Source organism: Rhipicephalus sanguineus, chromosome 3 (genome assembly GCF_013339695.2).
Source record: "Rhipicephalus sanguineus isolate Rsan-2018 chromosome 3, BIME_Rsan_1.4, whole genome shotgun sequence".
Taxonomy (NCBI): Eukaryota; Metazoa; Arthropoda; class Arachnida; order Ixodida; family Ixodidae; genus Rhipicephalus; species Rhipicephalus sanguineus.
Window position 1 is genome coordinate 145,486,965 of NC_051178.1, and position 16,185 is coordinate 145,503,149.

A 16,185-nucleotide genomic window follows, 5' to 3' on the forward strand; every position below is an offset into this window, starting at 1 on the left:
GTGATACCGCCTCCTTCGTGTTTCGTTTGCTCCGGGAGCCTGCAGGCGGAGCCACCAACAAGCACGCCTGCGACGCCCTCTGGAGGACTGCACTAGCGCCATCCGGCGAACGTGGCTGGAAGCCGAGTGCCGGCAGCGCATGTACCACGCCGTTTCGGATTCTCAATAGCACTCCCGGCTGTGGGAGCACCGGGGCGCGCGTTGCCGAAAACGAAGTTGGCAAGGATCGTCAGACAACTGTCCACCCGACGGGCGGTGGCCAGCTCAAAAGCGACGGCCTCAAAAGCGGCGTCACAAGCGGTTGCACGGCTGCAAGTTTTCTACGTGTCCAATCGCCCGTCATGGGTTGAAGAGAACCGTCTGCGTCCGTAGCGACCACTTTTGTTTTGTTGCCAGTGTTTCGAGTTGGACTGAGGAAACGCCGCTGCATTTGAGTTCGTCGCTAGTAGACACGGAAAGGCGGGATACTCGTCCTCCGACCACCAAGAGGAGGTCGAAATGCCTACGGTAACGCGACTGACGTTAAACTGCCAACCCGTCCTGCTAGGCGACGAGGACGCTCGACGCACGTGCGACGCTGACGAGATGCGCCGCGCGTTGTCGAGTTGCCGCGGCGAGTGAGCGACGCTCGGCCGCAACCTCGACATGACACGAGTGTGCGACGAACTCCTTCTAACCAGCACTGGGCCGCTGCCACGCCTCAATCTAAACGACAGGACTCCGTGACTCCGTGACAGATGGACGAGTCAAAGGTCCCCCAGCATGACAGGATGCTCATTCGAAGGTGAGTGAGCCATCTAGGGTCCCCGATTGATGAATTGTGCCAAGGTAAATATCTCGCTCCCGTCACAACTCTACTACACTGGCACATTCCTCGACGTGCTAGATAAAGCTGCGCTTTCTTTCTTCTTTCTTCTTTTTTTTCGTAGCACGCAAGAATCGAAAGGGGAGCAGGAGAAGAAGCATAAGCTAGGTTATATCTAGCATCCCGTTGCGGGACGGTAGCGGTAGCGAAAGTGCAAATGTAGAGGTACGCTTTCAGGGGAGTTGGATTCTGCGTCCTGCCTGTAATCCAGACTCCAACGGCTCGCGGCGATGAAATCATAGGGTGTATCGCAGCAAAGCGGTTTGTTTTGAGATAGTTAACCACTACCGTCTCTACGCAAGTGGGTGACGTATTGGAGAAATCTATTGCGCGCTCAGGAGTGAACGCAGCGGGCGCCGGCGGCATCTACAGCTGAACGCGGAGACAGAGGCACCACCCGATCGAACTTGGGCGGCGTTTCGGTAACAAGCCGGAGAGGTCTCCCGTACGGGTGGCCGTTGTGCGCCCTTCTCTTAATCGAACTCGGATAACAAAAGGCACACGCAGATCACGTTGGCCCGGGCCAACATTTTTTATATGTTCTTTTCTTTTGCCTCTCCTACCTTTCTCATTCTTGTTTTTTGCGAGCCCTCGCTTACCTTATTACACTGAGATTGAACATCGGGTGTAGGTGGGGTTTCGGCGCTATAAATAAGCATCCAGGGGAGGGGGCATCGGTAACGCATCGATCGACCAATCGCACGCCTGTCTCCTTTTCTCCTACGTCACCCTTTCCCGACCCACCTTTCGAAACTGTGCCCTCTCCCGATGGCTCGCTTCTTCATCCTTACCCACATCCCTCTTTTCCCCTCTCCCTTTTATCGGTAGGCACTTTCTTAACTGCCCGGTGGAAGAGAAATTGCGATGGCACCGAAGAGCTCCGCTCGGGACCGTCCCAGTCTGGGCAAGAGTGAATCACATTCGTTCAGATACGGCAAGCGGGCTTCGCTGTCGACACACACTATTAAAGGAGAAGCCGAACCTAAAAAGAAGCTATCGTTCGTTAAAGGCGGTTTGCGTGATGCTTGATATTAAGTTTATCCCAAGTGCTTGAGAAAACCAATTACAGTAAAAATAGCGAATACGTTAATGATGTGAACAACTGAAAACTAATTACCCGGACAAAGCTTTTTTTTTTTTTTCTTGCGCATCCTTTCAGTTTCAATACGCTCTACGCGATACGTACAGAAAGTGACTGGCATTGTGGCGCAGCGTAGCATCGGGTAATTACTTTTGCTGTTCATGTAGAGTATGGTTAACGGTAGTTTAACGAACTGCTGTGCCGACGCAGGCTGATAAGCATCGCTGTGATGCGTACCTGCTTTCGCACCTCTGAGACGAAATAGTATGATTATGTGAGCATTTTGTGTCGGTAGTGCATCAGCCGCACTGCCACATCTTTTGGCACGTAGAACCCCATAAGTTGTTAACAACTGATACATAAAAGAAAGAAAAGAAACAACGTAGAACCAGGTTAAAATATATATACACGTTCTTGGTATGCATCTCAACATTATACTTAGTCCTTTGCTGTTTCTAGGCGGCGTTCGATACTAATTGGTGGCGGCAGCATCTGCGCCAGCCTGTTTCCATGGCACCCCTTCGCCCTTTGTTCTCAGCCGTCGCACTAATTGCTGACGCAAGTGTGGAACCCCTTTGTCGCAATTTCTTTTCGCTTCTTTGTTTAGTGTTTGGCAATACGGAGGCAGAAATACTGCGTTTAATGATAACTAATAATTTAGCCAAGAAGCCACAGGCATGGACATACGAGTATCATGACAGGCCATGAAAAAAATTAAAATGCAAAATAAAATAATAGTGTAGAAGCGCATGTTCACAACCGAAAATGCAGGCGAACTATGAAAATGCTCAAGCATGGAAAGACAAAGCACGAAAATTAAATATAGAGTGAGACACTTGGCAACAGGTCTATTAGATGGAAAGTAGAAGGTGAAAAAAAAAGAAATAGCTAATGAACAACACGTGTACATTTCATCTAATGAACAACCCGTGTACATTTCATAAAAGCAGTATAAACCCATGAAACAGCTCAACATATCTTGTAAAGGATACCTTGTAAAGGAATGCTCGCGTTCCCAGACAACACTTTTACAGTTAAGTAGTTTGAGGAAAGAAACTATACTTAACAAATTATTGCGATAGTTAAAAGATGAAATATTAGGTGTAGGGCTATTTCTTCTCAATACCATGGTTGTATGGGATAGGCAAGTACATGTATATACAATGGAAAATCTCCTTCGTTCGCTTCAATTCACTATTAAAAGTTCCACAGCGACGACTGCTACAGAACGCGCACGATTACTGTCATCCATCTTATGATTGATTGATTGATTGATTGATTGATTGATTGATTGATTGATTGATTGATTGATTGATTGATTGATTGATTGATTGATTGATTGATTGATTGATTGATTGATTGATTGATTGATTGATTGATTGATTGATAACATTTTATTTCGCATAAAAATTTCACGAGTCGAATGGTTGGGCAGTTTGGACCGGCAGTCATATGGTTTTATATTCGCGCTTTTGAACCAAACCTGCTAGGTAATCGTTCTTCCTTGTCACTTCCTTGAAAACCGATTGCATAAAAGCTTTCAAATAATACCAGGAATTACACTGCGTTATACAACGATAACGTTTCGTAAATCACGTGTGCGCACAACTCGTACAACACAAGGCTAAACTCTGTAAGAGACAGTAAGAGAATCACTTTCTTTTTTTCTCTCCCATGGGAACCAATGAGGGATAGCGGCTTTACGAGGGATTGCGCTCGCTCGTTTCGAACAGCCTAGTTTCGGATGTTTACAACCGTAACGAGAGAGAAAACAATGCAACGGGCTGAAAAGCACCATGAGGGGTAATCACTGCAAAGTAGTCGTAAACGTGGACGAAACACAAATATAAGAAGAATGCAGCGCTGTGATGGAATAGGGCTGACGTGAGTCATCTAATCTGTTTGGTATGTAATGCCGACAGCCTTTTGAAACGAGACAATGAATGAATGAATGAATGAATGAATGAATGAATGAATGAATGAATGAATGAATGAATGGAAAGGGAGTCTTCACTATTTAGGCATAAGGACTCTCCCCGCTTGCCACGTCAAAGCCACAGTACAGATACTAGGGTTCCCCTTCTCGCACTTCACAGCCTGATTTCGTGCGGTATTTCCATATGGGGCGATCTACTGCTCCGTGTTCCTTCTTCTTATCGTCCGATTCTCTCTCTCTCTCTCTCTCCCTCCTATGCCACCGTACACATTACGCTGCGCGCACAAGCGAGGCGCCGATTGGTCCCCATTCCCCGATACAGCGTCACGAGAGCTACGCCAGATACCCTGGTCCATTCTGTTATCGCTCCCTACTCCGCCGTTCCATCCGGGGTAATGCCCTCCCATCTCCACGGAAGTGCACTTTCCTCCGGCTCGACTCCTCACTTAGAGATGATGCGCCTGTGCGTCTGTGCCTTTCCGCACTTTCGGCCGCTCGCGTCATTCGCACTTCCGCCAAGCCAATCTCTGTCTCTTCCTCGGTTTGTTCTCCTTCTACCACCCCGGAGAATGCACGCTGCCGCTATCATCGCCAAAAGCACCGCCTTTCACCCGAATCTATTTCTTCGTTGGTGCGTGTGAATTCGCCGGAGGAAGAGAGAAATAAAATACGACAAACGGTTTTTCGAACTTGTTGCGCGGGACGAAAGACGCCATTTGTTGTCAGTTGCCGAGGCGTCGCGTCAAAGCAAACTGCTCGCATGCACTGAGCTCAATGGAACGCCGGGTTCTCAGCTTCCCACGCGTGAAGCATGGGGCGACAACGACGACTTACATGTATTGGAAAGTGAAGCGACTGAGATGGTGGCTGGAAAGTGACTGGGTTATTGCGCGATAAAGACTTTTCGCGCGCGCCGCGTGCTCTCCACAAATCGCAAACTTTAGGAGAGTTACTCTCTTACGAGAGGGGGATAGTTTCTGCATAGCGCCGAGGTGAAAATACGAGCGGCGGATGCCTTTTAGTTTGAATGTATGAGCTGAGGTGAGCGAAATTGGGAAACAGAATGTTGACGCTGTTTGGCCAGACCTGGTTTTTGCGCCACTAAAGTTCATACATCGTTATCATCATGACGATGCAGTTATCATCATCCCGCAACGAACATCTTTCGTTTCGGGACGCCCGCTGAAAATTGAGAAAATATCCCAGACATCTGCTGGACGCCTGCTTTTCCGTCACGCGTCGAGAAGTTATGTGAAGTTGAAGGAAGATCACGGCCGTAAAAATGGATTTGGTTACAGTTTGCATGCGCATTATGGAGCGAAGAATCCTTCATGTAAAGTCTGGGCGAGAAACACGCATATTTATGCGTGAAGCCACAGTGATGCATAATGCGTCTAGGACTCTGTTCTCATTCTAAAGGCGCCGGCATTACTTAGCGTAATTCGTGACAGCTTTGAAGTCCGTCGAGATAATCGTCATAAAAGAGCGTTTCGTACAGTGATACCGACAGGTGACAGTATCCACTTAAGCTACGCCGAATACAGCGTAAGTTGACGATAGTTGGCGCAAGTTTCGCGAGTATGCTAACGAGACGTCGAGCAAACAACGCTAAAACAAAAAACGGCTGCAATGCGTTTATTACATGCGAACCATAACCGCACAGCGCCAATCATATTAAACAAATGAGTTCTGCGGAAGTACGCAGGTTTGAGGAATATTCACCTAAGGACAAGTAAACATCTCCGTCAGTGTATAACAGGAAGCTGCTACCCGAGTTACTCGGAAAGCTTTGTTTTTGGCTAAAGCTTCAGCGCCGATTTTGTTTGCACGAGTTTCAAGTAGGCGCTGTACCTTTCGCAATTTACTGGCAGAGAGAGCAGAAAGCAGCAATCATGCACTATTTTGTTTAGTTACTTCCAAAACAACTTCGCATTCCGCGGCTCACCGCCTGCACTTCGTGTCAGACGCCAAAGTATACATACAACATCTATGTTGGAAACGGGGCTAACACCAATAGAACCTGCGCCAGCAGTATGCTGTATATGGAGTTAGTCGCCAGGAAAGGTCGTACGGATTGTCGTACCATATGCGGCAGCAGATCGAAAGCGGACCGTATGCAGATCGTATGCAAAACCACCGCGGCTCCTCGCGTTATTACAGCACGGGGAACGCCCACGCGCCGGGACTCTTGAACGAAATCTTGCCGCCGAACAGATTCCACGAAATCGGAGAGCTTTACGGATGTTTTTACAGCAGCACTGATGTTGCCGCGATTACATTTGGTTGGGAGTGCTCGCAGCAAATGTGCTCTACAAAATGTAGATAACAACTTGTGGGAAATTATGTGGGATGCCTAAACGTTGTCGTGGCCAATTAACAAAACGTTGTCGATCGCCATTCGGGACTATGTTATGGATACAGCAGTGTCTCGCATCGAGATGATGAAACACAGTGGTAATCAAGTGTTTTTCAGGTAAATTGAGGAGGAAGAGGAGGAAGGAAAGGCAGCAAGGTCAACCAAATGCGCGTCCGGTTTGCTATCCTACGCTGGGGGAAGTGGATTAAGGGATGGAAAGATAGGAAGATAGAAAGAAGTGAGCGTACAAAAAATCACATGAGCTTAAACAACACTGCTGCGTTCTATGCACGTTCGTATCTTGACAACTTGATAGCACTGGACGCAGGATTACAGGCGTATCACGTTCCACTGTGGATATTGACACATGTTTGGCCCCATTACTATAATGACAGTACTAGTCGAGTCATGGTGCCCACTGAACGCTTTCAAGTACTGGACTTAGAAAATCCAGTACGTGCTGTAAGGACAGAGCATACGGCGATTTCAGCTTGCCGACGAACACGCGAAGTGTGCCCAACAGTAACTGAAGCACTGTGATCATTGGTTTGTCTTCTTCAGACAACTGGTCAGCCAGTAGAATATTCTGAACAAATATAAAGGTTGTAGGAGGCTTGGAGGCGTAATAGAAACTTATTCAATTAAATTGTGACAATGGTAATTTCTGAGTGATGTCTCCAAACGAAGGCACTTGCCGTTTGTAAACTACTAGATACGTTAACATGAAACTCTGCAAGAACTGTCCGATTACGCAGGGGCATAAAATCTGAGACGGTACGCAAAGTGCGAGTTACCCTTGCGACGTGCAGAAGTACAGGTACACGCTCACAATGCGATGGCAACAGAGTAAATTGTGTTGATGTGTTGAAAAATATGCGACGTCCGCGCCCTTCAAGACAAAAAGGCCCGATGCATCTAAGTGCCTTTCTGTCTTCGATATTGTTTTTTTCTTTTAACTCTGGTGACCGGTGCCGCGCTAATCGCTGTGCTACATAATGCACGAGCATGCAACGCTGAACGAAACTGATTAACAGGGCTTTCAACAGATTTGTTCTCTTTCCATCAACATTCTTTTTTATATATATTTGAGTGGTGCCCTGCGCGAGACTTCCAGCGATTTGTTTTGCTTTTTTATACTTTTCGCTTTCGCCTCAATGTCGCTCTTAATTTCTTAAAAAGAGTCGGGAGACACCGAGTTCGGCGAAGGGATTAAAATTTTAAAGAGAAAACTTCGAGGCCCGCGTAAAAGAAAATGCAAAGGTATAACCCCCAAGCGCGACACGCGGTCGAGACGATGAGACGGGAGAAGGAAGGGCAGAGGGGAGCGGTCTGCCGCCCGCAGTGTCTCGTGGCCCGTCCACTAGCATAAATAATTCAGGTCAATCAGTTCGATTACCGACACGCCCTGGTCTCCGCTGCGCCCCACGACACCGCGCGCTGCTGCGAGAACTGGATTCCAATTCAACGCTAGCGCTTGCTTGCTTCGACGTCAGGCTCGCCCGTCAGCCTGTGTGGTGTCCCGACTCTGTGGAAGAGCCGTCACTGCCGCGCGCCAACTGGTTGTTCTTGAAAAGACGAGCACCCGGGTTATAACGCCGATGTAGCCTACTCTGTGTGCAGGCTTCGTATGCCACGTGTAGACGGTGCCAGACATGCGCGAGAACCGCGACCAAAAAAAGTCATATGGTCCCTTACGGATTGGCATATGACTATTCGAACGCGAAAGCCATCTTCTTTTTCTTCTTCGCCGATTGTATGGATCCCCCCTCCACCATGATTCCCCTTCAACATGATCCCCCCACCCCGAAAGCTTTTTTGCACCCAACGTGATTTTGCACTGCCTCCGGGATCGGAGGCATTGCAGGTTTTCTGCACCTTCGTCTGTATGTTATCTGTATCTAACTCACTGCATGCAAAAAAAAAATAATGAAACAAACTTCAAACTTAAGCCTGACGTCCAAGCGCGCGAGAAATCGTGAAAAAAATAACGCTCACAGGCGGCCACGCGAGCGCTCCGATTTAAATACCGTTGGCCAACATGACACGACACGACACGACACGACACAAGAAATCGCGCCTTTTCTGCGACGACCGGAGGCCCACAACGACAATGTACAATTCACGGCTGTCGGCATTTCAAGGCAGTAGTCGGCTTATGCCACATAATAGAACGCGCGCACTCGAAATATCACCCGGAGGGGAGCGAGACGGAATATAGCCACTTGAGGCTTTCGCCTTAAAAATCATTTTCGTTCCAATTGTTTGTAAGAGAAAATTGTAACCAGTCCGGATACTATAGACACGAAACGATAGGTGGCCGACAAATGCAAACAGCAATTACAAACCTAGCTTCGTGAATCTGGCCCCCAATTTCTCTGCACTAATCCCGCATATGATAGCTCTGCTTCCTTAAGCTGAGAAAGTTCAGTGCCGTTGCTGGCCGCACGCCGAAACCAGTAACGCGCAGTGAGCGTTCGAGCGTATGGGGCAGAGATTAGAGTCGAGATGCCTAGACCTGTGCTTCTTTCCCCAAGCCGTTCATTAAAGGCGCATAAAGCGCGATCAAGCGTAATTACCGCGCCCGCTTAGTCTGCCGAACACGCGAACGCCACTATGGAAGATAAGGGTGAAAGCGCAAACGATAAAAGTAATGAAAAAAAAAAACAACAGAAACGTGTTGTCCTGTTTATTGACGCTAATTAAAAAGAACTGCCCAGTAAGTGATTTTGCTCTGCTCCGCAGGGGCTGTTTGTCGAGGTAATGACCGGAGGCACGTGAGAACACATCAGCAACAGCACGAAGTATCGACGGAATGTCTTAACCAAACTACGTTATAAAAAGGAAGCCGACAGGCAGACTTGGCTGCAAGGAAGTTAGGCGTTAGACAGGAAATTAAAACACTCACACACGCACACACACACAACACACACGCGCACACACACACACACACACACGCACACACGCACACACGCACACCTACACACTCGCACACGCACGTACACGAACACACACACACAGAGAGAGAGAGATTGCTGCCTCCCAGGCAATGTGTAAGGCATTAATCTTTGATCATCTTTCAGGCTGCTTCAGATTAAGCGAAGCGACGTCCGATCGCGTAATATTCGCAGTGTAGACTTATCACTTTCTATTCCCAAGAAGCACTGCATTACGCAGAGCCCAGGCAGTGACACTTAGACTCTTACAGACGGGTTCGTACCCAAATTTGGCTTTATTTCACAAAATTTATCCGGACACTTACACTAGCAGCTCGAGCCCCCGGTGCGGGGAGGGAGCTAATTTAGAGCACATGCTCTGGCGATGCCCTTCGTTACTGGGCGGCGATCAAGCCAACCAAGCCAAATGGTGCTGAGCCATCAGAAGCCCCAACAACGGGGATCAGCTTTGGGCCATCCAGAGAGCTGAAGCCTGTCCGTCCCAACGTGGGAGGAGCCCACTGCGAGCTAGTCCCGTCTCTCGGGACTATTAATAAAGTTTCACCAACCAAGTGTATTTTGTGTAACCTAATGAAGCCGACAGATAATGAAGTCAAGGAAAGCATAGCGGGCATTGCTTGTAGTTTTATTTAAATGAGATGTCATTATGAGGTAAAAGAAAAATGAATTAAAGACGGAGCGAACAAACAGCTCGCCGTCGGTGGAGACCGAACTGACAACCTCCGAATTGGGTTCTGCGCAGAACTTAAGCCACACCGCCTAAATGGGCTTTACGCCAGACATGGCATGAGACACGACTTCCAGCTTTGTAAATGAAAACAAAAAAGAAAAAAAAGGCCACGATCTAACGTTGCGGTCGGTCGTTTCTTAAGTGCGCCGGCGTTCCGTTCCTTTCCCACTAATGTAAGTGCTCTCGGCTGCGTGCGTGTTTGCGCCCTCGACCTTTCGATTTTCAAAGAGCACTCGCATCAGACTCACAAGACGCGGCGTATACAGGCTTTCCAGCCGTCCCTTCCTTTTACCGCGTGCCGTTTTAGTGCTTGTTTACATAAGTATAGGACGGAGAAGCCGAAACAAGTATTTTGGGCGCACTGACGTCGCATTAAGTGTTGCGTTGCGTGTTGCGATGAAACAAAAACACTCGCGGATGCGTTTGCTTGTTTACGTGTTTTAGATGCGAAGTATCTTATGGCGGAGCTCAATCCGGTGGTGGTGGTGGTGGTGTGCGGCGTGGCCACCCTTACTGCGCATGCGCATACCCTCTCCACACACCTCCTCTCCACTCCCCTCACCATTCCTCCTGTCCTCTCCCCCTCTCCCCTTTCTTCTCTCCACTCACCCTCTCCCCTACCCCTCTCCACTCCCCTCTCCGCTGGCCCTACCCCTTTCCCCTCTCCACTTCCACTCTCCCTTTCCCCTCTCCACATCCACTCCCCCTTTCCACTCTTCCTCTGAAACGCGGGCTAGACATGCCGACATTCTCTCCTGCGCAACGCCGCGATGAGGACCAGCGCATGCGCGTCCCCTCCCCCTCACGCACGCCTGTCGACCGCGTTCCCCGCTCGCCCTGTGAGAATTAACGGCCAGGCTAGAGGGAAGACAAGACGCGCGTAGCGTTCCTCTTCGCGTTTCACGACGCGAGGTCGGTAGCATGCCCAACGAACACTGACCTAGTGGAGATCAGTGCCAACGAACGCCAACGGAACGCGATCGTGCAAGTGCTCCGGCTTCGCATCGCCTCATGGTCCCCATTAGCTGGAAATGGTGTAATTTTGGTACATGCCAAGCCATCGGCACTGACAGAAAGAGTGAAACCTATCTAGTCAGTGACATCACTATGTCATCATATACGATAAGCTCTCCCTTACGTACGTGATATAAACGGTATTCGTGAACAAGAAAACATGCCGGTGCCACGGTGTATGTGCCAGCGTATAACGTATTCGATGCCGAACGCCATTTGTTAGTGTTTTTTTTTTTTTTTGCTAAAGGCACACATGCCGCCATGAAAAATAAACTGATGGGGTTTAACGTCCCAAAACCACGATATGATTATTGGAGACGCCGTAGTGGAGGGCTCCGGAAATTTGGACCACCATGGGGTTCTTTAACGTGCACCTAAATCTAAGTACACCAGCCTCAAGCATTTTCGCCTTCATCGAAAATGCGGCCGCCGCGGCCGGGATTCGATACCGCGACCTGCGGGTCAGCAGTCGAGCACCATAGCCACTAGACCACCGTGGCGGGCGATATGCCGCCATGAAACCTGAAGTTATATACTACGAAAGGATATAAGCTTTTCCTGTCACCGCATATAGTCTGTGGTTCTTTTCATTGTTGTCTCGCAGGATATTGCACATCCGGTCCAAAAATAATAGATTTAAGTACGTTACTCTTCTATGTAAGTTTATAAGTGTAATGGGAAAATGATCGACCCCTCTGGAATGGAAAGTATATCCTTTCATTATCTTACACCCTGTATATAGGCTACCCCTTGCACCAGGTGCGAACTTTTCTGTTAAATAGCTTTAATTTATTCCTTTCTACGAATAGAAAAGACATAGTGGATGCGAAACGTTAACATCAAGCCATGAACAGCAAATACTAATAATACATGTAACCATAAATGAACTGCTGACAAGAGAAAAGTGAGCGAAATAAGAACAAGTGAGAGCCATTAGCTGTGTTAGGCACTGTTTTACGTCTTATATATCAAAGTTCTTCTTTAACTATCCAATGTTTGACCAATCACCACAGTGGGTGTGTGTCACTGCCTTCTCGACTTTACTGCCCTGATCGGGTGGGTTCAAATTCCACCCGATCATGGATTTTCTTTTTTCCTCACCAAAATCAGCTGTTGTGATCTCAAAACAGCTTTCGCTGTAAACGTTCCTGAACTTATTCGTTCTTGCGCGTCATAGTGTTAATGTGTGTACCTTGGCATATATGTCGTGTTAGCCTAGCTTCTACACTAACGACAGGCATTCATTAGGGTCGACAACAAAATTGTTGTTAGGGGTAGGGATACGTAGAATCGTGCAAACTTAATGAGCACAAAGGCGGAGACAGAAGAAACACGCCCACGCAGGAGCCTCTTCCGTCGTCGTCGTTTGAGCGAATGAACTTTGCACGATGTCGCACCAACTTGCCCAGACTAAAGTAACATAATAACAGTAAAACCTCGGTGGTACGATCACGGCTCGTACGAATTTCGGGGTGATACGAATTTTTCTGTGGTCCCGGCCAAGGCCCATTAGCCTGCAATGTATTGGAGTGCGGTTGTTGCGAACCGATTTTCAGCCCGCGACGTTTGATACGAACTTATGCTAGCGCACAGGTACGAACAGGTGCTGCCCGCGCTGTCGCGGAAGACACGGCAGTCCCGCGCGGGCGAGGCCATGCGCGCTGCACGACCATCAACGGTACGTCTTCCCTCCGAGATTGTGCGGCCGAATCTTGGAGGCCGTTATGCGCCTTCGCGTCTAGATTGCAGATGGCATTGACGTCGCGTTTCTTTTTCTTTTTTTTAACGTGTTCACGCGTACTGCAGTGCTCGAGGCAGCAGCGTCTTTGTACTGCGTTAACACGTGCCTGCTACGTCGATGCAACCCATGTCCTCGCAATCAAACATTCTACGAAACAAGACTGGGCTGCGGGTCCATCATGAAGTCCCATGAACGGTGGACGAAGACCCCAAGAGACGAAGCGGACGGTCTTGGCGAAGGAGCTAGGCCTCGCAACGTACGCGCACACCTGCCAACTCTCCGAATTGCACGGGAGACTTCCGAATTTTGAGCACACCTACCGATTGTGCGGGCACGGCCATAAATCTCCCGCAAAGCGCCCCCAATACCACCGCGATAAGAAAATAACAGCAACAAAGGACAGCGCTTCTAAAATTTTCTGGCCTTCATCTATCGTGTGCAAAGCGCTTCTTAACTTACTTTCGCCGCAGTACTCTGTTGTCATGCAGGAAGGCGTAGTAAGATAAGGAAGGGGTTACTAGCGGCCACGCGTCACAACACATCTGGTTCATTAATTACACGCGCGCGCACGCACTGTATATTTACGAGTACGATTATGATCTTTGACGTCTAAAAAGTTTACTGGCAATCATTAAGAGCTGTTGATGACGTTGCTGCGGCGCTGAGAAACACTAAATCAAAACGTGTGCCAACTTTCTTTTGTCGCATACTAATTTTCCATGTTTTCTGGTGATACGAATATCAGATGATACGAATATTTTCTGGTAACCCCACGAGATTCGTATCACTGAGATTTTACTGTAATTGTTGGGGTTTTACGTCCCAAAACCACGATATGATTATGGCGTTCTTTAATGGCGTTCTTTAACGCGCACCTAAATCTAAGTACACGGGTGTTCTTTTGCATTTCGCCTTCACCGAAATGCGACCGCCGTGGCTGGGAATCGAACCCGCGCCCTCGAGCTTAGCAGTTGCCCATACCAAAGCTCTCCTCAGCGTAAAATCAGCTGATATATTCTGCGCAGTTGGAATAGCGAGATATAGCGTTATCTCTCATTAGTTAACTAATTTCCACTTCGCTATCGGAATAAACAGTCGAGTTTTAGCGCCCGATCTTTTCCCCCGTACTCTCTCCTTCTAAATCGTTTTGTTCCCTTTGTCGAACTACACCATGCATCCCTTAATCGTACCTCCGCTCCAGCATGTCTTATCTTGACGTCACACGCGCTACCCAAGCCCTGCGGAGACAAAAAGCCTACGCAGCTGGAGCCGTACAGATTAGCGGATTTGCCACGCGCCAACTGAGGACTGTGTGGTCAACCTGCGAACGCTCGTGCTTCCGGCAGCCCGTGTTGTACACGCACATGCGTAAAGGACGATGCTTTCAACAGCAGATTCGTTTTCTTGACAACTCGTATTATCACTGCATAATTTCTAACCACGGTTTGTTCTCGTCTAGCTTAAGCACTGTTTCGCGAATGCCAGACATGATCCCGTATTCACAAAAAAGCCTTAAGCTAGAATAGCGCGTAAGAAAAAAATCCGGCAGATCCCTCGCACTGTGGGAATCGAAGTAATGCGAAGCAGCCAACAAAGAGCTGCAAACATCGCCTTGTTTGTCTTTGAGCCAAATGAAATCATTCATGCCATGGCACCTAGTTCTCCATATATTGCGTATTTGCCATGCACGTATGCATGTACAATCTGGTATATACCATGCTAATGAAACTTATATTCTGGTATATACAATGCATGACCTGTCATTTATGTTCATCACGCGCTCGTGTGATGCCAATCAGTTTTGGTATATATACCAAAATTGGTATGACACTGCCATAACACCATGGCAGTGTCATGTAAATCATACCGTACATGACATGCATAACATGATTCGCATGTTAGCACCTGTCATTTATGTTCGTCATACAGTCACATCGCGCAATACCAATTTTGGTGTATATCAAAGGAGCGAAATGACCGCGAGTGCACCATGAGTATGGCATGTAAATCATGCCATACATGACATGCATATCATGGTTTTCATGTTACCACCTGTCACATATGTTGGTCATACAGTCACATCGCGCAATACCAATTTTGGTGTACGTCAAGCGAGCGAAATGGCCGCGAGTGCACCATGAGCGTGGCCATAGGAGTGCGCAGAGGGGGGGCAGGGGGGGCGCCCCCCCCCCCTAATGATCTAAGAGGGGGGGGGGAGCGCAAAATCTGTCCCGTACATTGACCCTTCTAGACACCTAAGAGGGGGGGGCGCAAAATCTGCCCCATACATGGACTTTTTAGGGTGGGGCGGGGCACTGCGATGAACCTTCGCCCCCCCTAATGAGAAACCCTGCGCACGCCTATGAGCGTGGCATGTAAATCATGCCATGCATGACATGCATGTCATGATTTTCACGTTAGCACCTCTCATTTACGTTCGTCATACAGTCACATCGCGCAATACCAATTTTGGTGTATATCAAAGGAGCGAAATGACCGCGAGTGCACCATGAGTATGGCATGTAAATCATGCCATACATGACATGCATATCATGGTTTTCATGTTACCACCTGTCACATATGTTGGTCATACAGTCACATCGCGCAATACCAGTTTTGGTGTACGTCAAGCGAGCGAAATGGCCGCGAGTGCACCATGAGCGTGGCCATAGGAGTGCGCAGAGGGGGGGCAGGGGGGGCGCCCCCCCCTAATGATCTAAGAGGGGGGGGGGAGCGCAAAATCTGTCCCGTACATTGACCCTTCTAGACACCTAAGAGGGGGGGGCGCAAAATCTGCCCCATACATGGACTTTTTAGAGTGGGGCGGGGCACTGCGATGAACCTTCGCCCCCCCTAATGAGAAACCCTGCGCACGCCTATGAGCGTGGCATGTAAATCATGCCATGCATGACATGCATGTCATGATTTTCACGTTAGCACCTCTCATTTACGTTCGTCATACAGTCGCATCGCGCAATACCAATTTTGGTGTATACCAAGCTAGTGAAACGGCCCCGATCGGACAATGAGCGTGGCATGTAAATCATGCCGTAAATGGTATGCATGTCATGATTTTCAAGTTACCACCTGTCATTTACGTTTGTCATACAGTCACGTCGTGCAATACCAATTTTGGTGTGTATCAGTCTAGCGAAACGGCCCCGAGCGCACCATGAGCGTGGCATGTCAATCATGTCGTACATGACTTGCATGTCATGGTTTTTATGTTACCACCTCTCATTTACGTTCGTCATAGAGTCGCATCGCGCAATACCAATTTTGGTGTATATCAAGCTAGCGAAACGGCCGCGAATGCACCATGAGCGTGGCATGTAAATCATGACACACATGACGTGCATGTCATGGTTTTCATGATACCAAGAGTCAGTTATGTTCGTCATACAGAAATGTCTCGTCATACCAGTTTTCGTATATATCCATTCAATAAAACGGCAGCGAGCGCCCCGAGACCATGTCATGTAAATCGTGCTGAACATGACATGCGTGT

At 48.4% G+C, this 16,185-nt stretch overlaps 1 protein-coding gene across 1 annotated transcript in view; it reads left to right on the forward strand.

Annotated features, from left to right (window-relative positions):
• The first annotated feature begins 469 nt into the window (after positions 1–469).
• Positions 470–16,185, forward strand: part of LOC119387374 (potassium/sodium hyperpolarization-activated cyclic nucleotide-gated channel 2) — an 82,427-nt gene continuing 66,711 nt past the window's right edge. Inside the window, exon 1 of the mRNA XM_037654744.2 lies at positions 470–784. Within this exon, the coding sequence (XP_037510672.2) occupies positions 738–784 (47 nt within the window). The 5' untranslated portion in view covers positions 470–737. The remainder of the gene's footprint in view (positions 785–16,185) is intronic.